This window comes from Scophthalmus maximus, chromosome 10, assembly GCF_022379125.1.
Source record: "Scophthalmus maximus strain ysfricsl-2021 chromosome 10, ASM2237912v1, whole genome shotgun sequence".
Taxonomy (NCBI): Eukaryota; Metazoa; Chordata; class Actinopteri; order Pleuronectiformes; family Scophthalmidae; genus Scophthalmus; species Scophthalmus maximus.
In genome coordinates, this window is record NC_061524.1 from 12,174,660 (window position 1) to 12,201,365 (window position 26,706).

The 26,706-nt window shown below is 41.1% G+C and overlaps 1 protein-coding gene and 1 long non-coding RNA gene across 4 annotated transcripts; one reads left to right on the top strand and one right to left on the bottom strand.

The window, feature by feature from the left end:
- Positions 1–574: 574 nt before the first annotated feature.
- On the bottom strand, positions 575–22,561 carry golga4 (golgin A4). 3 transcript variants are annotated; one of them, XM_035605145.2, is made up of 25 exons: positions 22,330–22,561; positions 21,142–21,219; positions 19,366–19,467; positions 16,657–16,725; positions 16,208–16,537; positions 16,055–16,102; positions 15,871–15,927; positions 15,675–15,773; positions 15,274–15,421; positions 14,985–15,175; positions 13,573–13,656; positions 13,095–13,242; positions 12,831–13,009; positions 12,387–12,485; positions 12,119–12,274; positions 8,075–11,763; positions 7,809–7,930; positions 7,312–7,442; positions 6,594–6,680; positions 4,974–4,994; positions 4,735–4,803; positions 4,255–4,330; positions 2,249–2,346; positions 1,398–1,454; positions 575–1,251 (listed from the first exon to the last, which is right to left on the bottom strand). In XM_035605145.2, the coding sequence occupies exons 1-25, from the start codon at positions 22,405–22,407 to the stop codon at positions 1,237–1,239; spliced, it is 6,231 nt and encodes a 2,076-aa protein (XP_035461038.2). In that variant the 5' UTR covers positions 22,408–22,561; the 3' UTR covers positions 575–1,236. The 3 variants fall into 3 exon arrangements, with proteins under 3 accessions (XP_035461038.2, XP_035461037.2, XP_035461040.2); XM_035605144.2 differs by having other exon boundaries at positions 1,368–1,454; positions 22,330–22,560; XM_035605147.2 differs by lacking the exon at positions 19,366–19,467 and having other exon boundaries at positions 1,368–1,454; positions 22,330–22,560.
- A 2,311-nt stretch (positions 22,562–24,872) lies between these two features.
- Positions 24,873–26,259, top strand: LOC118283313. Its single transcript, XR_004784504.2, has 3 exons — positions 24,873–25,057; positions 25,410–25,585; positions 25,695–26,259. It is a non-coding gene; the product is annotated as an uncharacterized LOC118283313 (long non-coding RNA).
- Positions 26,260–26,706: the final 447 nt, after the last annotated feature.

Consider the following 26,706-nt stretch of genomic DNA (forward strand, 5'->3'; position numbering starts at 1 on the left):
TTTGAGTCATTTTCAAACTTCTTCATTGCAAAAAAAACTCATCTGTAACTAAATGTTGACTTCAGAGTATTTCTGTCTTTTCAAACATGTCTGGAGAGGTTTTAAGTGTTAAAGTTCACCTATGCAGTATTCATTTAATCATACAGTCCGTTCGCATCCTCACATAAAGTTTGAGAGCAACAGAAATTCTGTGTAAATGTACTTTATCCATTAAAGTTTAATTATTTATTCATTCTTATTAAATGAGGGTGTCCATGGTCTTATACATGCATGTGCCTTTTATGTGAGAAAACGATTGTTTAAGTGTTGCGGAAGAAATAAACAAAAGGTCAAACAAAGGTCACCTGTTGGTCCTGGCTTACCCTTGCTTAAGGTTGGGGTCACGCACCATCAAGAGGATCTGTAAAACCCATTTTCGTTGTGATGTCTGCATTCCACATGTCTCATCTCAGCAGGCTGCTATCATTCTTTTTCCTCTGTTAACACGGCAAACAATGTAAAAACAGCTCCTGAGATAAAGGATTGGATTTCACATTTAAAGACACTGTAAGATAAAAAGGAGTGACAAAGGGTGTTCTGTAAATAAGATTTAATTTGTTAATCTGAAAATGTATAGCAAGTCATTTAGTGCCCTATGGTACAGTTTAAATTATCATAGCACAATTTACAGTTTTGTGATTTTGGGTTCTATGTCAGCATCAGTGACAGGATATAAAGTATAGAAAAGCTGCGTAAAACAAACAAGGTCCAGAGGCCAGTGTCTTAACTTGGTGCAAGTGCACAGTTAAAGGGTCGTTGACAGTTTTACACAGGAAGTGATTCACACAACAGCACAACACAGGAACCTATTAATCAACTGACCGTCAGAATCAATACATGATAACGATATTATTTATTGCACAAGCCAATCCATATGAACACACTTAAATAAAAGAGAAACCCATTTATCTTCATCTAAAATGTATAAATTAACAAACTCAATTTCAGCGTAAAACTGGATTCATGGAAGATTTGTGTTTCTGGCATATTCTCTCCTAATTCCCTCAAACCTTTACAGAAAGTCATACATACCGCACACGCAAACACACACACACAGACACGGCCACATGCACACACACAAAAATGACAAAAACTAAAAATGCAGGGAGAAGGGCTCGATCAAATCCCTGGCAGTCTTCCCCTTCAGGAGCAGCAGGAGCATATTTTCATCCAAAAGTATCCGAATTATTCAGACACTCACCGTAACCAAGGCTGTGAAGGGAAAAGATATGACATTAATTCAGTTAATGAAGAATTGCATTCTATTTTTTTTCAATGACAAAGGAGCTGAGGTGACTTCAGCGATTGAGGTCATCAAGGTCAATTACAGTTGGTTTCGAGTCCTCTTTGTCAAAAACCTTTTGCGCTTGGTCGGGAGAAAACTTGAGCATGGAGGTTATCACTTTGGCCATTGTCTGCAGACGAGGAGAAAATAAACAAATAAACAAATAGATTAAAAGCTTGACAGTAGCTGGCATTTAAAACAATAAACTCTGAACTCCCTCAATATTCAACATAGGAGTTTCAAACATTCTTCATTTTTCATTTCAATATCCCTTTGACAAAGACCAGATACACACACCTCTTGGCCTTTGACACCATGATCCAATCAGGTAAACTTGTTCTGAGACAATTAAGGCCCAACAGAACCAAAAAAAGAGTGGGGGGAAAAAACATTATCTGCATAATCAATTCCAGGCCTATCTGCCAGGGAGCATGCATTTCCCCATAAACACCGGGGATAATCAGAAACAGGGCTGCTGTGTAGGAAACCTAACCACTCAACTAACACTAAACAAGGCCAGCATGTCTTTAAATGGCAATTCTGCATCATGCAGGATGCATGTGCTCGCAGGCAGGCCGGGGGACATCCTCCACACTGGGGAGGTCTGCTATGTTGCCATAAAGACTTACTGTTTGCTGAGGAGCTGGGAAAATCCCGCTGACTTTAGGACCATGTCAACGGCACCGTTAATTAGGGAGATCACTGTTAATTTTACCCAAGAAGACTGGACACAACATGACTTTTATAGGACTTCCTGAACGGTCTCACACTCACTTAAAAAAAAAGAAAGAAAAAGGTGGGACGGATAGAATTTGCGATATTCTGGCTTTAAACAGAACTAAAAGAGTGAACCAAATTAACAATCAATTTATCACTTTAAGTGTATAAAAATAAAGAGATAAAAAAAATAAAAACGAAGTATACCTTTGTTTCACGTCCCATCATGTATTCAAACAACACCTTCCTCAGGTACTCCATCTCAGCGGGTTCCGACAGGGCATCAGAGCTGCTGAAAACAGGATCTGTACAAACATTTCATTATAGACTTCATTAAGATTGCAAAAATCAACTGTCATATTAAAATAATATTTCATGAATATATGTAACTGATTTTAAAGAATCAATAAATGAGACAGTCAGTAAAATAACAACAAGTTTTATGAGACTGTGTGTGAATACCTGCATCTTATTTGTTTGGATTGCTAACTTGTGAAGTACTTGGTAATATGAATTTTTAAAGATTATCTATACATGAAGGTTATTATTATTAGTAGTAGTAGTAGTATTAGAAGTAGTAGTAGTAGTAGTAGTAGAATTACTCTATACTACCACTCTGTCCAGGTCTGTAAGAGATAATCTCAAAAGAGTTTTCAGTTAAATACAATGAATAAAATATAAAACATTGCTATAAGATCAAAATTAGGATACTTCATCTAAAATCTTAATAAATTTGGTTTGTAAATGCACAGCTTCCATTTTTCCTCCCCCCTTTTAAAGTACGACTAGCACAGTTAGTCATGACTCCATTGTGTTTGTGCTAGCAACCAAACACAGAGCCCCTTCACGCACAGCTATGGGTTCACATTAAGCACCAACAACAAGCACAGGAAAGACTGGCGAGGCTCAGCAGGAGCATTTTAATACCACAAGAGTCTAAGAATGAAGGTTTTTACTGTAATTCTCAGCCCCAGAGCTACAACGCCATTATCCCTTTAAAAAACTATGAATGAGAAAATCTGTGTTTCGACTTGGTCGGGGCTGGTAACACTTACAGGCTTCTGCTCCTACAACTGAGAAAACAGGTATTTGATATGGGACAACACCCACTTGCTCCCTTGCTTATCTGGAATTATCATTCAGATGACACCTGGATGTGCCATGAAAGAGACCAGTGCGATTAGAGGACAGACAGGTGATGAGAAGTGCAAACAACTCTTTTATCTCTGCTGTGAAGTACCGCGTCACCAACAAATCTTCCTCTGAGCCTTTGTCCTCCTGACCCTGTGTTACACCAGGCTGGCTACAGACCTGAGAACACTTAGCAGCCCCTCTACCTGAAACCACAGCCCCGTCTGGGTTAAGTCGGCTCAACAGAATGAGAGGAAGACACTTTCACTGATAACTACCGTAGTCCTAAGGAAACCCAGGACGTGGTCGGCATTAGGTTGGATATAGTGTGAGTGTAGTGGATGTGGATGATTTGAGGAGTCTGTGTGCTGCAGGGTCTTGTGTGGGAAACATTAGTCCGCGATCTGCTAAACCCATTAAATCCGAGGATGGCTTCTTCACCGCCCCCCTTCTGACAGCAGCTCCTCTTTATTACACCAGCAGGGAAGGTCTGAGAGGAAGGGAGAATTCACTCCGACTCTCAGAACACTGTTTGTCACACACGCAAGCACGCAATACGTTTGGTTTATGATATACTTGAGCATACGGCACTGAGATGCTTTACCCAAACCTCAACAACAATGGCTATATGTCTAACACCAACCAAACATGAATTAAAACCACTGCTCTAATCTTAACCGTTAAGCCAAAAACCACACATATCAGGACAAAATGTCCTCAAAAGCATACTTAAACCAGACTGCACAGTGACACTACTCCATAATGTGATTTGGTTGCTGGCAGATTACGAAAAAAAACACCAGCTGAGATTTTACAGAGCAGCTACGCTCTTGAAACAACAACTATAAAATTAATATAATAACAATAGAATTATATGGTGACACAATACCATATATGTTATGTGTAAAAATCCACATTACAATTCAAACGTGGGGTCACCTAGGTGTGAGTGTCATTTATGATACACTTTCCCATGCTGCTGTACCATGTTCAAGCTGTATGTGCTGCATCTTTTATGTGCTGATCTCAAAGAAAATTGGATTCAAAAAGCAGAACTAAGTGATCCACTGTGTTAACGTTACCTTTGAATGAGCTCCCGAGATGAGTTACAACCGTTTTTCGGTTCAAGCATCTAATCTTGTCCTCGAGCGAGTGAATCTGCCGTGGAGAAACACACAAGCATGGACAGATTAATAATGGGAAGAATCTGACCCCACTGGGTCAATTCAATGCATTAGATCAAATTGTTGCATGTGATATAAACATTTTGTTGTGGCCGTCCTCTGGGCATCTCTGTGAGAAAAGACGACGTGTGTGAGGAAAAACTGTGGGAGGCGTTGCTCTGATTGTTTATAGGGTTAAACCAAATGTAAACAGATGTGCTGTGTAATTAAGTTGATGCAGCGGGAGAGCAGTAGCTGCTCTCGCTGGAGGCCACAGAGTCCTGGGAATACACTGAACAGGATTTTCTGTTCACTTGTCCCTGCAAAAAGCACACACACTACACATCTACACATGCACACTACACACACCACACACATACACAGGGCCCCGACACTCACTTTCTCAACAAATTCCTGCTCCTTCAGCCGAGTCCCGCTCAGCAAGGTAGTCTTCTCAGCAAGCTGAGCCTAGGTTAGTGTACAGAACATAAATGTTATTGAGAAGTGGGAGGTGGAGCAAATAATGCAATACACTGATAGTACGTGCTCATCAAAGAGGCACGTTTTCTTAATCAACTGTTTTACAGTGGTTATGGTCTGACTCCTACAAAGAGTAATACTGGAACCAGCAATCAAACCTGTAGTTCTTCTGTGCTCATCTGTGCCAGAATAAATGAGAAGAGAGGAGAAGATACTGTATGTTAGAATTGAATGATTAAAAAAACATGAGTAGTAACAGTGAAATAATGATTAATAATTAATATGTACAGTCAGTCAGTTATTCCTTAACGACATTTAAATAAACAGCACAATTCATCTTAAAATGACGTGTACTACTATTCTGTATTTCTCTTATGGTCAACAAATACCACGAAAAAACACCAAAACCAATGATAATTATGAAAAGCCTGATGGCTTTTATTCCTCTGTGCCATCGAGCTCCAATATCATCCAGAAACGATCACACATCCAAGAACCACACAGTTGCACAGAGTCACATGCTCCCTCATTACCATGGACACAGACGCTGTAGTTTATTTTGAATCAGATCCACATCCACAACCCTCATTAGAAGGCCAAATGTGTATGAATCCACAGATGAAATCCTACAGCCAAGAAATTTAGTCCTTTTCAGTAATGTTTTCTAAAGCTACAGTGCCATGCTGTTTGAGTTTAAAAAAATAAAGAAACTATTTATTTGTTTGGGAGCCACAGGTGGAATAAGTAAGACAGATGGTCATTTAATGCGATTTTTTAAATCTGCTTTATCTGTAAATTACTGTAAACCGGACTTGGACCTTTGAAAAAGTGCCGTCCCTATGGAGAGACACACTGACCCGATGTCGACATGAAGAATGGTTTGTGAGGTAAAGAAAGGACTCCCGGAGCGCAAACCTATACAATCCACCCATAAAAATTATTACCTCACCAGGGAAAAATGCATCAGCGGGCGCAACGTAATTCTTTGTTTGTGTGTAAAGGTAGAAAACTCAATGCACGGGTCTCATGGCACCTCAGCACCTGCGTTAAACATCTCCCAGGAGTCCTTTTGTCCTATATGGCCACTTGCCAGTATGCACATCTTGAATGTGAGTGAGTGTTGGTGTAGTATAAATCCGAGGCAGAGAATCAGCTCGCATGATGATAATTGAGAACAGGGATTGAGGCTAGCTGCTGCCTCGCAATCTCTGTTTTCCGAGGAGAACATTCCTGAGTGAATCAAACGAGCTCCGCAGCATCCGGTGCTCGTTGGAGAGCAGCCACACGACTGGAGCGAGACGCTGATCAGAGCAAACTATGTAAGCAAAATGTCTCCCGGCTCTAAGATGAATCCTTCAATTACGAAAAGAAGGCAAAGGAAAAGATAGCTGATGGCTGCTAAGTCTATTATCCTGGATATGAACTTTTGAATAATAAAGGTAACTGAAGGGGCCTCTGGATCAGAGCTGCCATTCAAGACTAGTAATGCTTCCGTCAGACTCCAGACTTTCCCAGAAGGGAACTGAAAAAAAGTGATTTCATACAGCCATTGTTATTCCGTGCAGCCACTGTCAAGTGACTTATGACTTCATCAGAATCAGTATATGAATTTAATCCTAACCCCCAGGCTCTCATATAATGGACTTTGATAGGTGCGGGTATGAATTTCTACATCTGTGTAAACGGTCCATTGTCCCAGTACATCAACCAGTACAACACTAGTCAGAGATGTTTGATGACCTGGTGAATGTGTTCAGTAGTGTCAGACCAGTTTGTACCTCAGAGGTGCCATGACTCCTTGTCTGCAACTCCTCCAGTTCCTTCTGAACCTGCCACACTCTGTCTCCCATCTCCTCCTCTCGACTCTGAAAAAAAAATAATATCAATTAAAAACAATGATATAGATCCACACTCCACTTTAGACTAAAACATTGAGTCAATTCCTGTGTTTCCTTCAAGCATCACAACTCAACTTCAGACCTCCCTCTTGAATTATGCCTGGAGACGGTAAAGGAGGAACATTTCATCTGAGCCGCTGACTCTTCATTAACCATCAAGCATAAATAATTATTTGACCAGGTTACAAATACAGACTAGGATAATTAATTCATGTAAAAGTAATGTTGATTGGTAATGGATCAATGGTTGAAATAGTTAACAAATAAACAGTTGGCTGAAAAATAAAAACAGTTGAAACCATTAGCAATAAGTGATGGATAAATGATTGATGCAGCTAAATGTAAATGGAGAACTGGTTGAAAATCCACCTTCTGTCACTGTAGGTTGTAAAAATGCAAACAATGACAGCTCACTTGTAAGAGAAGAATTATTGTAACACCCACGATTAGATCAACGTTTGTATTATTAATACTTAAATAATGTTCAATCAGTTGAAAAAAAAAGGTGGTGTCTGGGAAGAGGTTCTTGAGTTTATCTGACTGGTCAAAGGGAAGGTTTTTATTTGAGGAATAAAGTTCTTAAGCTTCATCTTAATACCTCTATAATCTGCTCATATTTCTTAACAGTTCTGTGCAAATCATCCTCCTTCTGGGCGATCATCTTCCTAAGCTGACTGGCTTCGTCACGGTGGACATTGATGAGCTCTGCTTCCACACTCTGGGCCTTCGCTGTGTCGAGGAAGTGGAAAAGAAGCACACAAAAAACCAAATACATATTAAAACTGCTCACCCACATCCCATCTGGAATGTAACAGGATTAAACCATGGAGGAAATTAGGAAGTATGGCAATTGAGAAGCACTGTTTCAAGTACAACAATAATTCTGTTCCACCTGGTGTCAAGATTAAATAATGTATGTTTCCATGTTGTTCCAACCCAATCATTGTTGTTACATGAAAGTCAATCATCTTTACTTTGACAGATATGCGGGTGCTTACTTTATGACTGCATCGCAACAAAGAGAATTCTTTTAAACACTCATTTCCAATGCTTAACATCACAGCAGTAAATCTGAGTTTCTTTCTTCCGCCTCACCAATGGCTTCCTTCACTGCTGCATCAAGGTCCCGCTCCTTTAAGGCCATTTGTGTGTTGACCTCTCTCATTAAATGCTTGATGGCAGAATTGTGCTTCATTTCCACATCTTCCAACTCCATTCTGTTGCAACAGAAAGTAAAGGAAATGCATTAAATCAGTATGGACGACACAAAGACGTGTTAAAATATTTGCAAACAAAGCAAGTCAATGAGACCTCTCTACAAATGTAGGACGTTTTTTATTATCTTGATATCAGGAACTTACTTGAGCCTTTTCTCATTCTCCTCTGACAACTCTTTCTTCATGTACTCTATGTCCTGTTCGTGCTCCTTCCTCAGTAGCCGGATGTCTTTCTGTAACCTGGTGAAGTCCTTATGGATTTTCTCCTTCTCGCTCACCACCTGACTCAGTTTGTTCTTGAGAGAATCCAGGGAATCGCCGTCCGGTTCTTGCGTGGCTGAGTGGTTCTCAACCTCGTTTTCCATCACGCTCATGGTTTGCTGCACGCTGCTACATTCCACCTTCATCTCAGCCTCAACCCCTGGTTGTTTAATCGCTCCCTGGAGTTGATTAAGCTTGGCTTCCTTCTCACACATTTCTTCTTTCAGTTGGTTTATTTCTGAAAGAAGGTTTTGATTCTGCTCTTCTGCTTCGTTTAACTTAGCCTCGATTTCGTGCAGAGCTGATCTGGTTTCCTTGAGTTCCCCTTGTTGAGCTGTATCTTCCATAACTGAGGACAACTTCTCTTCGTACATGTGTTTCAATTCTACCAGAGACTTTTCCTTCTCAAGCCTTTCATTACTAAGAATTTGCTCAAGTTGTTCCCCCTGCTCATCTTTTAGTTTGACGAGAGCTTCCTCCAGCGTTTTTGTCCTCTCTTTTAACGTTTCTATGTGTTGTTTGCTGGATGTTTCACTGCTCTTGATTTCCTCCAGGCTGGTCTGAAGAGCCTTGATCGCCTGCTCTTTTTCTTCGAGCTGCGATGTCAGCTGTTTTCTAATCTGGCCGATCTTCTGCTCAGCTTTCTTCTTCAGCTCTGACACTTTGCGAGCGCTCTCTGAAGATAACTTATCCTCAGTTGCCTTCAGACTCTCCTCCTTGCTCTTGATAATCTCATCTCTCATCCTTTCAAATTCCTCCCTTTGACTCTCAAGCTCGAGTTTACACTTGTGGTTGTCTTCCTTGAGGGAGAGCAATTTCCCTGCCATCTCCTGCTCTACGTTACCATTCTGGGCGCACTGCATCTGTGTCTTCTGCAGCTGCTCGACCAGCTCTCTCTTTTCACTCTCCCTGACGCCATGTTGCTGCTTTAGATCGGCGGCGAGTTGTTCACACTCTTTTGTCTTTAAGGCCAACTGCTCCTGGAGCTCGTCGAGTCGGGCGATGCAACTCTCCAGCTCCGAGGTAAGTCCGCTGACCTTCTGCTCTTTCTCGCTCAGCACCTGGTCCATCTCAGACTTGCTGATGGACTGATTGTCAGCACTCGCCGTCAGGCTTTGCAGAGCTTCATTCTTTACAGAGATTTCTCGCTCCAGCTCGTCGAGCCTGGTCTGTAGAGATGTAATGGTGTCGTCATTCTGGATGAACTTTGTCTCCGCTTTGTTCTCATACTCAGACTGACTGTTCCTGAGCGTGTCGGCCTGCTCCAATGCAGACTTCCTCTCCTGCTCTAATCTCTCAACGGTCTCCTTCATTTGTTGTCTCTCCTCTGTATACTGCTGGTTCAGCTGATTTATGGCTTCCTCCTTCTCTTTAATGCTACTTTCTAGCTGGTTTCTCAAGTCACTAACGATGCTTTCCAAGTCACTGATATGCACCTCGGTTGTTTTCATACTCTCCGATATGATTCTGTTTGCTTCGCTCAGCTCCTCGAGTTTCTGAACTTTTTCATTGACAGACTGAACATGATTCTCTTTGTCATGTGTTAAGGCTGTGATATGCTCCATATGAGCATTTACCTGAGCAGTCATCTGTTCTAATGAAATGCATAGATTCTTATTGTGCTCCGTCTGCTGGCGCAGAGTCTCTTCTAAAGTGCAAATTCTATCCATTTTAGCAAGGACAGTGTTTTTGAGATGCCCTACCTTTTTCTGACTACACAGCAGTCTATCTTTCAGCTCATCCACCCGACATTCGACTCGTTGACGGAGTTCATTAGATCCACACTCCACTTTAGACTGAACCTCCTGACAGTAATGCTCCATTTGGTTGCTGATCATTATTAACTGCCGTTGGAACTCTGCTTCCTTGGCTCGTAGTTGAATGGCGGATTCCTCACATTTATTCTGCAAGACCTCACTTTCCTCACATCTGGAACCTTCCAGCGCTTTGAGCTGCTTCTCCGTTTCCTCCAACTTGTCTGACAAAGTCTTCAACGTCTCTCTGCTTTCTTCCTCTGTCGTGTTCAGTTTATCCTGGAGGGCATTTCTCTCATTCATTGCCTGGTTAAGGTTCCTCTCCACTGACTCCATTTGCTCTTTCAGCAACGCCTCACCCTGAGACAAACTTTCCAGCTTCACCGCTGCTTCGTTAAGCTCCTCTTGCAGCTTCTGCACAGTGGTTTCTCGGATTGCCAGGTCCTCCTTTAAGTTTTTCACTTGCTCAGTCTCCTCTCTGCTTCTGCCAAGTTGCTGAGATAATTCCTCCAGTTCCTGTGCCTTCTCCTGTAGTACGAGTGAGTGTTTTTCCATCATTTCCTCTTCCTGCTGTCCAAACTTCTCTCGCCATAGACGCTCCAGCTCCTCTGCGTCACGCTTATGGTTGTCGCGCAGCTTCTCCACTTCTTCCTTATGGTTGGCCTGCAGCTCTGACATCGCGGTGCTGAGGCCTTGGGAGCTTTTTTGGGCCATCTCGAGAATTTTTTCTTGAACTTGTTGCTCTTTCTTTTGGAGCTCTGCCTCCTTCTTTGCAAGTTCCTTCTTTATGGTCTCTTCATTCTGCTGGAGCTTTTTCTTGAAATTCTCCTGCATTTCTTTGGCCTTCTGCTTGAACCTTTCCATTTTTGTTTCCTGTGATTTCAGCTTAGTTTCCATCTCAGTTATAGTGCTTTTCATCTTCTTCTCAAAGGCAGCTTTTTCATCATCCAGCTGTTTCTTGAGGCGTGCTTGTTCCTCCTGGTTACTGTTCACTTCTGAGGTAAATGACTTCTCCTGCACTGACAGGTCCTTTTTGGTCTCTTGTAACTGGTTTTCTAGTTCTTGAAGTGACTTCTCTTTTTCTTGACAATCATTCTTTGCCACTTCCAGCTGATGCTCCAAATCTGCCAAATCTTTCTTACATTGATCGAGATCCTCTAAGAGCTTACTTAACTTTGAACTAGACTCCTTTAGGCTGCCATTTTCCAACTGGGATTGTGATAAACTTTGTTGCAGCTGCTCCAGTTCCTTAACCTTAACATTTAGTTCTTGCACATTGGAATGTGATTCCTCTTGTAGTGTTTTTTCTCGAAGGATTTGTTCCTCAATTTCCTTCTCCTTTTCCCTCAGTAAGATCTGCATCGCATTAAGTTCCTCCTTCAGAGTTTTCTCTATACCTTTAAGGGACTGCTCGTGCTCCTGTTTGATGTTTGTAAGCTCCAAATTGTGCTTTGCCACTTGGTCATGAAACTTCTCCTCATGCTCTTTTTGAGCCAAACTTTGAGCATCTTCAGCAGCCACCAACTTCTCCTCCAGAAGCTGTTTACTCGCCATGGCCTCAGACAGTTCCGAGGAAAGAGCTTCTAGTTCTGCCTGCTTTGCATCCAGTTTCTCTAATGTTTTCTGGTTCAAGTCTTCGACGTATGCTTGGAACTGCAGCTCTTTGTCCTTCAGAAGGGTCTCCACCTCGACTCTGTGTGCAGAGATTTGCTCTTTGTGTTTATCTTGCAGCTCTTCCAACCTACTGGAAAGTTCGTGGGACAGACTTGGTCCATCTTGTGAGATCTTCTCCAGAGAGCTTTCCAGCTCCAGTATTCTCTGCAATCACATCCATCGCAGGTGGTTATATTATTTTATAAAGTCACTACAGTTGATAATTATCACCACATATCCAAAGATCTAAGAAGGTATGTGTGTGTGCAGATGGTTGGCTGACTTACTTTATATTGCAATTTCACCAAATGTGCTGTGCTTGGTAGTAAATTAGTCTTGAGTATGTACATTGAGTAGCTGTTTGGCACGTGTATACTTTGCTTTACTTGCCAAATAAAGACATTGAATTAGATATAAATAAGTATTGTATAGATTGTTTTTGTTCATCAATCAACATGGAAATGGACAGCCAACCCTTAATTACCACATTAAAAAGGAGCAAAAGTTAAAATAAACTCACAGTCCTTGCAGTTTCCAGCTCCAGCTGTATGTCTTTAACCTTGTTATCAGCTTCAGTCCTCAGTGCGGTCTTCTGTAACTCTTTGTCCTCCAGAGCCAGAGAGGCCTGCTGCTCCTGCTCCTTGGCTAACTGGGTGAACTCATCTTTGCATTCCTCCTAAGCAGCACAATCATGTCAAATCAGAAAAAAAAAATCAAAGTAATTGTTTTTCATCTGATTTACTTGTTTATACTGCAAAATTGACTGAATGAAAACATTTGGCACCTACCACAGCTTTGCTGATTCTGGCACTGGTCTCGGCTTCTTTAACAGCCAGAGCTTCGTTGTGGAGTCTTTCCAAACCAGCCACTGTCTCCTCTGCAGATTTCTAAAAGAAATAACAACACATCTGATTTATAGTGCTCCTCTGTGTTCTCAAAGACACATTACAACCCAACACACACAGTAAATATCAAAGTACATTAAAAGTCAATAAAAATACAATTATGGTTTAGGGCCGCTTACCATTTATCATTACTGTTTTATGATGTTAATACTTCAACTGGTGAGTCAATTTAGGAATTTAGCTTCTATTGAGTAACTTTAACATATCGTGTTCAAAGAAACAACAACAACAACCTCCTCACAGGGTAAAAATGCCAATAACGTTAATGTACTTTTTTGTATTTTGAAAATAAATACGTGAGTATTTTTGCTGGCATCACTCACTGACCTTCATGATAATGACCAGTTGCTCTTTGACTCGTGTCAGTTCCTTCTGCAGAATCTTCCTCTCTTCATCACTGGCCCTTTGGAAATTTCTCATTTGCTCCTCCATCTGAAGCTGCAGCTGCTTCCGGGCCTCCTCCGCCCTCTGAGCTACACCCAGTGCTCGTTCAAGTTCTTCAAATGCTTTTGGGAAACATGACATTAACATCATTAACATATTTAGAAAATACATTTTTCCGGAACACTAACAGAAGTGGATTCCACTCACCTGATTTCTCAGCCTTTTCCTTCTGTTCCTGTAATTCTTCTTTCTGGACAGTAGCCTGCTGGAACCTGGAGCGTAGCTGAGCAATCTCCTCTTCTTTCATTTCCAACGTCTCGTGCATCTGGCGCTTTGTCTCCGCAATGACCATTCCCTGAAAGCCAGCAACCCACAGAAGAAAATCAACCATCTGAGCGAACGATTGGACACTGAAATTGATGCTGATAACTTGATAACTACTGTTTATGTATTTTAAACCCCCATCTCAACCCCAGTTTCTCTGTTGTTTTAAACTTAAAGTGCTTTAAGTCTCCTTCACAGAAATCTCATGAGCTGCTGAGGTCAAAGTTTAAGAGAAACAACATGGGGCTATGAGGTGTCTTTACTCAGTGGGTAAAAAAACATGTCTAGTTTTCTGATACAACTGAATCTGCAGAACCTTCAATCAAGATTAGACTAAAGGCTTAAAAACCTCTTCACCCACCTTGTCCTGCTCCAGCTGTTCAATGAGGTTCTTGGCATCACGCAGCTGAGTGATCAACTTAGTCTTTTCTGTTGTGTGCAGTTCCTTTAAACACAAAACATTAGACAGAATTACAGATGAGAATCTCATCCCATTTCCAACTGATAAATATCCCACTTTGCACTGGGCCATTACTGATTTCCAGGCTCATATTCTGTTTCAGCTTTTGTCAGTTAACGTAAAAATTAGATGTTTTCTGCACCACCCAGGATCCCTCGCCCACAAGCCAAACAACCAGAGAGTGTACACAAGCCCCGCTAAACCAACATGTCCACCCAAATTATAGACTAGTTCAGCAGCAGTGGCATGTAGTTGCTATGTCTCTGTGCCACCGCAGTTTAACTAGAGGTCACCAAGCAGGAAATGCTGGATTGAATGTGTTTCTCAGTTGTTTGATCTGTCTGTGCCACAAGGCATGAGTGTCTCTATGAAGCTGATGTTCAAAACTTTATAAAACTAATATGAAAAATTTATATTTTTCCTATGAATATTAAAAATAAAAAAGTAAAAAGAGGACCAGGGTCATGTCATCCAGACGGTAAATAATGATTTTCAACATCCTTGTGCCGAGGGACTCGAATCGCAGACAGATGGTTTGTTTCATGGGATATTTGTCTGAGGCAGGGGATGAGCACAGCCCAGCCCAGCACTTCCATGATGCCTTCATGCTGCTTAAGAGGGCTAAACGCCTGTTAACCTATGCTTTTCCAGACACGGGCGTCAAGGCCACACTCCCAAACCGAGTGCAACATACAAATGATTGTGTGGAATGAAAGCAAGTCGATTGAACATACAGCCAAAACAGTGTTTTTGTGACACCAAACATTTGTTATCAGATGCTCCAAAACATCAGAGCGGCGATTGGACAAACTTAACAAGCCCGTCATGCCGCTGAAACAAAATGTCTGAAATCAATGAAAACAATGGTTCAGTCATGTCAAGCTGACATGACACGAACCCTCGTCCTGGAGAACAGCCAGAGAATTTTCGGATGTTCGGACACAGAGAACCACAGCAGCCACTCTGTCACTGAGATAATGGCGTCAGTGGACCGCAAAGACTCTGGCAGACATTTTGCAGCACAACATGAATTACTCTGAACACACAGTTCAGTCATTTGCAGCATCTCAGCCCGGCTCCAATTTAATCAAACCTCTTTGTAATTACAGTTTACTGCCACATCGATTCAGAGTGAGAGGCTGTTCCCATGAAATTGCTTTGAAATATCGAGCTGCTTTGTGCTTTTGAAAAAACCTTATTAGTCATAAGCAGTTATAACTTTATGGATCAATATGAATTGAAATTCCCCCCTGATATTACTGTGCGAACATGGTAAAAACTAAAGTATAATAACTATCATATCATAACTATACCTTCATCTTCTCGAGCTCCTGCAGTCTTTCCTGCAGCTGCTCCTGCAGAGTTTCATTCTCACTGCCCAGCTGGGCGCTGCGCTCCTTGTGTGTTCGCATCACTTCTTTGCACTTCTGCAGGAGGTTTTCCTGCCTCTTCACTCTCTTCTGTAGAGCCTCCATGAGTTTGGTTGGATCACTGTTGCCCTCTCCTGCCCAGGGAATAAATTGCACTCATTAAAGTGCTCCTCTGAAAAAAAGTCATTAATCTCATAGACAATAACTACAGATAAATAAAAGGTATGCTTACCCTCAGCAGCCTCAGGCTCGACGTCTTGCTTGGAAGGACTTTGTGTGGCAGAAGAATAGCCTTCTGTATCTTCAGACTGATGTACGTCATCTTCAGGTGGCAGAGCAACGTCAGAGACCACCTTGACTCGTTTCTTCAACAGAGCAACCTGACAGGAATAAAAAAAAAACTTGAGGAGGCTTTAATGCCTGTGTGCTTAACTTTGTAAATGTAATTTTTAGCATTTATTGTATGGCTTAATTTTTTGTAAAGGATCTTATTTTCTTACTTCAAACTTTAACATTTTTCAAGGAGCATATGGGTAAATACTGTAATTCTGTGCAATATTAAGTCATATTTATGTAACATGTAAATCCTAAAGATGTTGCTGTATTCTCTCATTCACATACCGACATACTTACTTGTGTTTGGAGGACAGTGATCATCTGGTCTTTCTCCTCTAGCGCAGCATCAAACTCTTCCTGTAGGTGTTTCTTGGCCTGCTGGTCCATCTGAAGCTCCTAAAAATCATTGAGTACATTCACTCAAAACTTTAAAAAAACGAAAAACAGTTCTTGACAGACAGAGACAACAACATTCATAACATAACAGCTGTACCTCCCGCAGCTCCCCTATCCTGCGGAGAGCTTTGTCTTGACTCTGACTGAGGATGGCCTGAGGAGAGGGAGAACAGAAGTCAACATCCAATCAATTCACGATGGTACATTTGTTCTGAAAATGACTAATGAGAAAACTCTTTTGGAAGATATCATATAAAAAATAAAATGCTGGCAAAATTTACCTGTGTTTTTTCTTTATCTCGTTGTACTGTTCGGTACGTAGTAACCAGCTGCCCGATAAAGACGAGGAAAAAGGAAACAGAGAAAGTCGTCAATGTTCTACACAATGTGTGTGCTACACATTTTTATCTCTCTGACACCCGTGTGACACTCACCTCTGAGTACTTTCCTCTGTACTTCCCCAGACTCCTCTCCACTTGAAGCAGTCGGTGCAACAGCTGCTCTTTGGAAAGGGACTCTGCACTTCCTGGTGGCTCCTCAGCCTCACTCTCAATATCTGAGGGGGGATCATATGTAGTGGCGCCGCCCGGGGACTCGTTTTCTCCCAAAGGAGTCAGGGAGTCCCGCGATGAGCTTCGGACCAGGTTCTCTTTGGAGGGAGAACGGAACAGATTTTCCGCCCGACTGGCACCGACGCGAATCAACGACTCCATCGAGGGAACTTTTAACTGCAGTTTCTGGGCAAATGACTGCGGCTCCTCTCTCTGTCGGGATGTTGGAGATGTTTAATGAAGAATAAAAATAAAGAATTTGAAACAACACTAAACCATTAACTTGGCCTTCCAAAATAAGGCAGATAAAAAAAACTGGATAAAAACCGTACATGAGGAGAAGCACTTCCTTCGCCATTGATGCTACCTCTGGGAGACCTGGCTGGTCCTTTAGAGGCTCCCTGCAGATAAAAAGACACAATGAGAGAAAGGAAGGCTGCGCCTGTGGACCTGTCCTGGGCCAGTTAGTCATCCACACCCAGCATGGCTCTCCCTGATTACTCTGGAGGGAGCAATATTAGTATTGCTGGGAGCAATGCAGGGGCAATGGGTACCCTCATGCAACTTGGAAAAAAACAGAGGGGTTATACACATAGAAAAGAAGGCATCTCTGCAGTACATTCAACAAAAAAGGGTTAAAACGAGACTCTACAGAACAGCCATGAGGACAAAACAAACAGACAGTTAAAAGTCAAGTCGAAGAGCCGGTACATGAATTGAAGATTGGCAGTGCGCTTGCAGCTGTATTACAAGAGCACAGAAACACACCTGAGGTGAGGGAACATCTAGCAGCTTAGTCGGTTTAGTTGACTTGTTAGGAGCAGGATCAGAGTAAGCACATCATCTCACTTCCTTTTTTCAGCTCTGAGCTACTCCTGCTCTCTGGATTACTGTGCAAATCATTCAACATTCATGTCCTGTTTCTTATGGAAATCATCTGAATGGTAAAGGAGTCGGTAAAAAGAAAAATCCTATCTATCTATCTATCTAGTGACTGTTGGCTCTGGGTTTAAAGCCTCGCTCCTAAAATAAATAAGGGAGTACAGCTTGAAAAGTATTCTAGTTACTTTTCCAGGGCACCTTAAGCATTAAACCAAATAAGTACATGTATGTTATAGGATGCATGTAAGTAAATACACGCCTTGAATGTGCATATTGTGTGTGTGTGTGTGTGTGTGTGTGTGTGTGTTGTTTGTACTCTTACACCCGCACAAGGACAAACATGCACGTTTGAAGGTCTCAAAGCTTTGAAAAAAAATCCTCTTTGCAAAGGTTTTATGAGAAAGTGGAATGATGCACTGTGCATTTTGTTAGAAATCGAGGACACGCAGAATGTGTTTTGGTGAACTTTTGTTTGTTTTACGAGAAAACACCACAGGGAACTCTCTCTGTCTCTGCAGCACACTGAACTCATGCTTGCTCGAGCATTTATTTCTTGGAAATCTTTCACTAATTTGCTCAGTGTGTTATTTAACTTCGATGCTCGTCACTGTTACAGGTTGGAAAACGGCTCTTGGGGATGTAGTTCATGGAGATCTCCAGTAAACCAAGACTTGACTGACTTCTATTTCTATACTGCATGCTCCAACACCACACATCCAATTTTCACAGGGACAAATGAGACACCAAATCCAAAATCCTGTTACACACAATGCACACAACCACGACCTTGATAAAGTACAAGACGCACATTATTTAGAAAGATTGCTTGAATTAAGTTTTGGCTCAATAAAAAACCCCAAACGAAACAAAATTCAGCAAATGTAATGAAATTCATATGAATATGATGACTATCATGGTATTCGGGAGTCAGTATTGAGTAAAGGACATGTTGATAACATTTCGACCAGATGTAGATGGAGCATGGCAAAGACATTGTGATGGATTTAAGACTTTTTATGGTTAATCACAATCTGTAGCTGCAACACATCTGTAGCTGCAACCTCTCAAAACTGATCTCGACCAACCAACCGTCCAATAAAAGGTAATAGACTAATCAGTTACATACTGTATAGTGAAGCTTTTTCAATCCTAATAAGCCTGGATATAATTAAGTCATAAGGCGACAGCTCAAGACTCACGCACTCAAAACACTTTGGCCATTGGCCCCAGAAGAAGATCATAGTTCTTACAATTAATGTCAAACTGTTTCCAAATATAAAATACTCACATCAATGAGCAGTAATAACATACACTGTCCTATATAGAGAATTTTGGGTAAACAAACCTCAATCAGGATTAAATTTAAATGTTAAAATACACATAGATAGATAGATAGCCATATTCCCTATGCATGAAACAGTAAAGGCTAAATAAAATTAGCTATTCAAGTGAAGAAAACATTTTACATTGCGTGATAAATTAAATATATCTTAGACATAAAACAGACATACAACATGTTCACAAACTGAATGTGTGCATTAATGAAATTTGTGTTGTTTGTATCACAAATGATGAATATTAGGTTGTTACAGTGTTATCATCGTCCAGATATTCATCCACTTTCAAAGCTCCACAAGAGCAAAGGAACGCAGCTCTGTTTGTTTACTTGAAAGGGTTACAAGCAATTTAACATTTCAGGTGGGCTGCACATGGGTTGCAAAATAAAAACGTCAACTCTCCAAATAAACAGACTTGAAGGGAGGAGGGACAAAGGCCATCAGGCAACATGACAAGGTGTTGAGGGTCTACACGGCAAGCAACTAAGGATACCTAAAGACAAGGGGCGATATTAAATTCTATGACGGATCATAATAACTGAAAGGTAAGGCAATAAACCAACATACGGCAGAAAGCAACACAAAGCTTCTATCCCACAATGTTAACCCCATTAGAAGCAGGGTTAGCCTAGATATGAGATGCCTTCTTGTTGCTAAATCCAAAGGAAACAGGAGACAGAGAGCAGGGAACAAGCTGTCCCTACGTAGGCCACTGCTGTCTACCGATTCCCCAAAGGTGTGGAGATGGGAGGAAGGAACAGGGCAAGAGGAGGAGGAGGTGGAGGAGGAGCGGGAAGAGGCAGGAAGTGAGGACAAACTCACCACACTGGCTACCTGTGCCGTTTGAGGTCGTTTTGAATGGTCCAGAGCAAAGATAGTATACTCAGAGAGAAAAGCGGGCTCTGCTATCATCCCAGCCAGCATCTGAACCCGTCAGTGCAATAACGGGACGAAAGGTGGGAAAAGGGGAGGAACACAGAGAGCAATGAGAAAAAACAACACCATGAGAGTGACACAGCGCTGAAGGGAGTGTGTAGCCAGACTGTCCAGAGGAGGCTGGATGAGAGAGACTGAGATGGATGGAAAAAAGACAAAGAGTGGTGAGAGAGAGAGAGAGAGAGAGAGAGAGAGAGAGGGAGGGAGGGAGAGAGACTACATGAAATAGGAAGGAAAATAAGAAAAACGTGATAGTGAACATCAATCAACATTAAATGTCATGAATAACAGTTTGACATCTCTGCTCGTAGTCTTAGGTTGCGGTCTTGTCACAAATGGGCTAAATTTGCCTTCAGTTATCAAACAAAGACTTTCAGAGTGTGTCAAAGTGTTAAAGATTTGCGAAGTGAAATAAAAGAAGCTGCAATGATAAGAAGCCGCTAAGATGAGGGCATGTGAGCCCCAAGTTTACCCCTACACACCTGCGCTTCCAAAGGAGATAGGAGGAGGTGTAGATTAACTCAACCTGACCAAATAGGGACACTATTCCAGTAGTCTGCAGTGTTGCAATGTAGGAAACTTGTCATGAATAAGTAATCAAGCCCTTTTTTGATCTAAAGATCAAACAGCTAAGAATGTTAGCATCCACATCTAAGCTCTGAAAGATAATATGTATTAACCAGACGTTGCATCATCCATCTTACAGTCGTGGTGAGTACCTCACTGCCAGTCGACGCCTGTCAAACGAATCGAACGAAAAGAAGTCTTCCATAGACCTGTCCACATCCACCGGGGGAAAAATAGTGCAACAACACACCGAGGAAAAAAAAAACACTGAGGGAGGATACATCAATTATTCATAAACACTCACTGAAACATGGTCTGCTCATCGCCATTAAAATGTCCTTCCCAATGCTTCTAAATGAAAATGTATTTTTTGGTGAGCAGTTACAGTACTGTGGAACATTACTTATGTTGTGTTTGTAAATGAGCCATACTAAAATTATATTTTGATTTCATGCAGTAATAATTTGTGTATGCTACAAAAAGTGTTAAGAAAATATTAAATTGGCCCTGAATTAAATATAATTTTTGTTTCATTCTCCAAGGTGTAAATACATGCAATTAAATTAAGTGAAGACTTAAGAGACCATACCTGTATAAAATGATATGACAGAGCTGATTGAGCTACAAAATCAATTATCACAAGGTAATTCCAGTCCATGTGTTCTCATGAAATTATCAGGACACTGTCACCTACAGTAATAGAACAGCTACAACTGACAAAATATGCTTTTGGAATAAGTTCAGGGACTAATATGTGTCTTTCATTATATTTACAAAGAGTGATCAGTAGGGAACAGAGGATTAGCAATAACAATGATCAGTATCCTACACCCTTTGTAAACTGAAGCACTACTTGGTGACTCATTTTTCTTTCACTGGCCCGGCAATCAAAAGGCGCTGGCTTGTTATTGGGAGAACATTAAGCGTAGCGAAACCCAAAAAACAAGACACATTTTTGAGGACTGACAGAAACATTACTCTGTACTGAAAATAGGAACAGAAGCTGGGGGGCGGGGGGGCATTGATATCTCTGCAGGCTGCAGTTGAGTTTAAAGATATGAAACATATATCGACAGAGGCTGACACCATGCTCACCTCTCTGTCACTGGGAGAGGGGGATCCATCATGATGACACGGGGGGGTTTGGCTGCTGCGCCGGTCACTAGAGTCCAACTGTTCAAATAAATAAGTATAAATTAGTGTGTGTGTGTGTGTGTGTGTGTGTGTGTGTGTGTGTGTGTTCTTCTTCCTCAATGCAATGACACTTTGAGAATTCAACTTTTGCATAACACTCTTTGTTTAAACGTACTCTTCTAGTCACTGTAGCTCACTGTTTGTCAATCTTTACCTTTGAACCCACCCAGTGAACCTACCGCTGGCTTGGCAGCAAGACACTGGGTGTCATGAACTGCAAAAACTAACTAAATTTGAGTAACAAATGGCAGTTTGCTCCGCACAAAGGTAATGTCACACAGCAAGCAACGCGAGATATAAACAAAAGCAGAAAAAGATACCACACACAATAGAAAAAGGCTTTTTGCATGTGAAAGTCAGCCAGCTGATGTTTGATTTGAGCTCTAAAGAGTTCAAATGTTCTGTGTTCACGCCACAATAGTTTCAAAGCTGGGACAATAGTTTAAAAATTAAGAAAAACATATGCATAGATATAAGTGAAGTAAGGACCGGTTAAACCGGGATACAACAAACACAAAGTGCACTGCAAAATACAGATGTACGCAGCGTTGAAGCTGTATTTACTTTGACATTCACGTAAAAAAAAAAAATCGGCGCACTGGTTTCTCCAATCTTTTATATTTGCAGGCGTTTGACAGCGGCAGGACTTGTGCGTGTCACATAGAGCTGCCAGCTGACATCTACATGCAGACACATACACAGACACGCCCATCCGTGGAATATTTCATTATTTCTGCCCAGAGTTTTGCCTACAAGGAAGTTCACGGTTGCCTTGTGTTACTTCTTGTGTTTAACTACCTGGGACAACTAGCGTTGCCAGTTACAAATTTCCTTGAACGCACCTTACTAGCTGTTGACAGCTAACTGACTTAGCATGGTGCTAACCTAAAAAAAAAAAGAAGGGTCAATTGCCAAAACAAGTGGAGGAAAGTTGACATCTCATTAAGTCGATGAGATATTGATGTAAAATCATTATGGAGGCATGAACTAGGTCAGCGAAAGGACAAACCCTCTTCCTCGTCGACCTGACTGAGCAGTGTAAACAGTTGTTAGCTTAGCCGGTTAGCTCAGAGCAACACCACAACCAACCTGGGCCTGCTGTGGTGACTGCGCATTCCTCTGCGGTGACTGCTCCTCGTTGATCTTCTGCTTCAGCTTTTTGAACATCTTGTCGCGCCGACGCAGCCAGGAGCCGGCGAGCGGATCGCAACTATCCGACGAAGGTGAATTTTAATTTGGTTCAGGCTGACATCCAGTATTCAGCGACAGACTTCCTTGTTCGCGTCTGATCCCCAGCAGGTGACCGGGCTCTCTGCGCATGTGCGGCCAACGTGGAGGAAAATCTGAAACGTCAGAGTTAAAGGGCCAGGCCGGAATAAATCGGCTACAGCGCCTCCCGTGGAAGTTACAGTTAGTACAAACACACTTTACTGGCCACAGGAACATTAAAGTCTGGTTAGAATAAAGTTGTGCTTTTCTTACTTTTCTATTAAAGCGAGCCATATACACATGTCATAGTTTTTGATGCTGAGGCCAGTTTGTATCACTAGAAAAACAAATTATATTACACATTCATATTTATCTGATGTCACTATATCAGTAAAAACAATGTTTTTATTTCGTCATTGCAAAACATTGATTTACACGAGAATGTGGCACAGTTGTTCTTTTGCCAACCTTTATTTTGCTTGAGATTCTAAAATGAAGCGATATGTATATATTGTTTCAATGTTAACATTGTTTTGTGTTTCATTATACTAGATTCATGAGTTTAATCATGAGAATGGAGATAAAATGTGCAATGCCATATTTTGGATGCATTAATGATGTAAGTCTAAAACGATATACTTTAGTATCATTTGTTTTTGTATAGAAAAAAATCCTCCAACAATCACCTGTTACAATCTCAATAATTGGAACGGCTTCTGGATCCTTCGTTTAAATGTGCACAACGTTAGATGTTCTCTGAACCAACACCACCACCAACAATATAGCTTTTCATGAGTGTTTATTTTTTCTTATTGATCTTTTTTCAGATTTGTTTGTTTCACTCCAGTTTGGGACACACTTATAGTGAACATTTATATAATTTCCTTGTAGAAATATACTTGCTAACACAGCTCCTGCCCTTTTGCACAAACAAAAAAGAAAAGGACACAATAGGTGAATACAATAGCATTGCTTCACCAGAAGAGGGCACTGCCTAAGCATATTTTTACTGTGACTTTGCTTGCCAGTTCAAAGAACAATAAACCAGACTTACATAAATAGCATTTACAACTGTTTGTGCTATTATGGCTGGTATTATTATTAATTACTTGGTGTAATTGTTTTCTCTTTATTCTTTACCCGAAAGGACCCAGGCAAAATCTGTGTAGTAATTGTGCTATTTTCATCAATGTAATGATCAGGTTTGATATTTTGTTGTGTGTGTGGGGGGGGGGGGTTCAAAGATTCATCATTTCAATGATGTTAAATACAAATGCTGAAACCTCAGAAAAAAGTCTAACTAGATAAATTCCTAAAACAGCCTTTGATTTCAGGATATTTAACATAAAAGAATGATGAGTGCCCCCATCTTTTTTGTGAGAGTGAATCATATTTAAAAAATATTTTTTCATGCAGGAGAGGAGCAATTTGAGGCCCAACATATATATCATCTTTGTAAAAGTCCATCATGAGACAGCAATAATTTGGTAATAACAGATGTGGGTGACAATTTGTTAGGTACAGTATAAAAAAGTTCAGTGTAACATCACAAGATCATGTGTTCTTGTTGACTGTTTATCTGTGGTGGAGACCCTGTGTTTTATATTAATCTTTTATCTGTGCATATCTAAAAATGTATGTTTGCCCATATGACTCATAAACTCCATGTGCAACGTAACAGGCAGAGGAACACACTGTGGGTGTGAGTCATGGTTTAACTGCATGGTATTTTCCCTCCTTTAGGATCTGCAGCTATGTGCAAATATCTGAAATAAACATATCTGAGTCAGACTTTGCTCATGTCATGTCAGATTATAGGACGTGCCAATTTGGGCCCAAGACAATACAGCGAAGACTGATATGGAAGTGTGATTTGCATCTTTTCACCGTTCTGACTCTCCTGCTTACAACTCAGCAGGGCTTTTGATCTATGGTGGGTGTCTGGAACAGTGGGTATGAATGATGGCTGGTTAATGGAGTGATGAAGCTCCCTTATACAATGCTGCAGTTTATTCTTCAGCCGGAGGCATAAACTGCAGCAGAGATATGTGGCCAAAACTGGGGGAATTGGCTGCTGTATTTTAGGTTAGTTTTTTTCTACTTGTAAAAAGCAACTTTGTTTCATAACTCCATCCATGTAGTTCTAAAGGAGCTTATGATAAACAGTTTAATGCACTTATACAAAGCTGGGAAAATCACCCCCATATGATTCCAGGACTGCTGAAATGGCAATACTTTAAAACAATGAATATTCACGAGTTGTGACTAAAGTGACCTCAAAGTTCATTCTAGATCTCGGAAACACCTTGTTCCACTGTTCTTGAGCTTTAATTTATAAAACATGGTCTTCGTCAACAGACGGAGTTTGCCCAGATGTCATTCTTGGCCTTTGGAAGCAGCCGCTGGGAATTCATTTCCACCACTTAGTAGCTGTTCTCGATCATATGATCACTATCATTTCAGTCCATGTTGTGTACAAGCCAATCAGTAACACAAACTGCAGCCTTTAAACATTAGGTGTATTATATTGTGTGCATTTATCCTTTTTTTTATTCTTCATGACAGGCTACATTTTGTGGAAACAGCATCTATATCCCAAAGTTTTCATGTAAGGAATTTTCATGCAACACTGTAGGAAAAGTCACAGGTGTAATTGATCAAATGAATAAAGGCTGGATCTCATTTAGCAGCGTCAGTTTCCGGGTGCTGGTGTTGTGCATGCTTTTTCACTGTCACGCTCTCCACACTTTCTGGGACATTTGAAATGAACAGAGCCATTGTTGTTGGTTAAAAACTACATCTGTGCTTTTTCTGCTGCGAGGTGAGACGGTGTCGATCTCTGTGCTACTGACTGGATACTCCAACAGTCTTCAAGTGTTATCCCCCTAAAAGTTCTTGTGTTTACGGCTTATTAATTCATGCAATGTTATCTTATCTGTGTCCTCTGGTCCTCCCTGCAGGGTTGACTCCATAGCAAGTTTGAGGGGGGAGTAATGTGCACCTCACTGCTAACAACACTGTGGGCTTCAGAGACCAGATCAATACGAAGAAAGCTACAAATCCCTAGTGGAGTCCATTGATACCCAATTAAAAGCATGTCTGCAGCAGAACCTGAAGACCGAGCAAACATTAGACGGTAAGTTGTTTATTTTTTTTTCCACCAGCACTGGCTGCTGCCACCTGAGAGAAAGGGCAAAAACGAATTAAATATTGATGATCTTCATCTCTTGATGTTGCATGTCAAGGCTCTTTCATACTCTCCAAAAACGACACATCGCAGTGTGTGTACCAGATCCTGGGTACATCTCCCGCTCAAGGAATGATCATCTAAGGTACAGCGTCTCCATGTCTAATGTCTCCTCATCATTTCTTCCCTTCCTGTCCTGTCTTTTATTAAGTTGTGAGATAAATCCTCCAGAGCGCCAACAGTCTGCCTCCCTGGCCTGATGTAATATGTTGTGTATGCAAAGGCCTTAAACACTAAAACGTAAATATATAACCGTTTGATGCTAAAAAAAAACAATCGTACTTAGTTTTACTTTAAAGTCGCTGTTTTGCGTGATACTCTCTTCAAAAATGTCTTGTGCTGAGGTGGAGGTAACAACTGTTTGGGACACAGATTGATGACTAAGGACTGGTGCACTGACCAACTCTTGCCTCTTTCCCATCTCCCATGGTGTCATCATCTGGTTGTTTTGTGCCCAGGCCTGCTGCCACAGTGAGTGCGTGCCAGCTAGAGGAGCCTGTTAAAAATGTAGTTTGTGCAGCATGTATTTTTTACTGGCAAGCGGATAAGGACTGCACAGCCAAGTGCACAGCCATCAACTCTCAAGTCATGTCCAAAACAGATATGTACATTGTGATTTGACCACCTTTTCACTCAACCTCACAATGACGAAGGTGTGCTGAGGGAAAATGCCTAAAAAGTCCATCAAAATCAAAAGGTCCTAACTTTTGAACAGTGCCTGAAATAAAAAACATTGTGTGATGAAAACATGCAATAGACTCACATATATATATATTCAAGGACGGGTGTGCACATATTCATTTGTGCCCCAAAAATCACCTACATAAACATATGCATACACATATTTTGTGGATGACATATTGAGGAAAACACCAATCAAAGAGTTGAATCAGAGAGTCATTTGCGATTGGATCAGATTAATTGAGATCTAATCAGTTACTAAATGCAAAAGATGGAAATTGTATCATTGGAAACTTAATCCATTGGATTACAAAAAATAACTTTTTAAC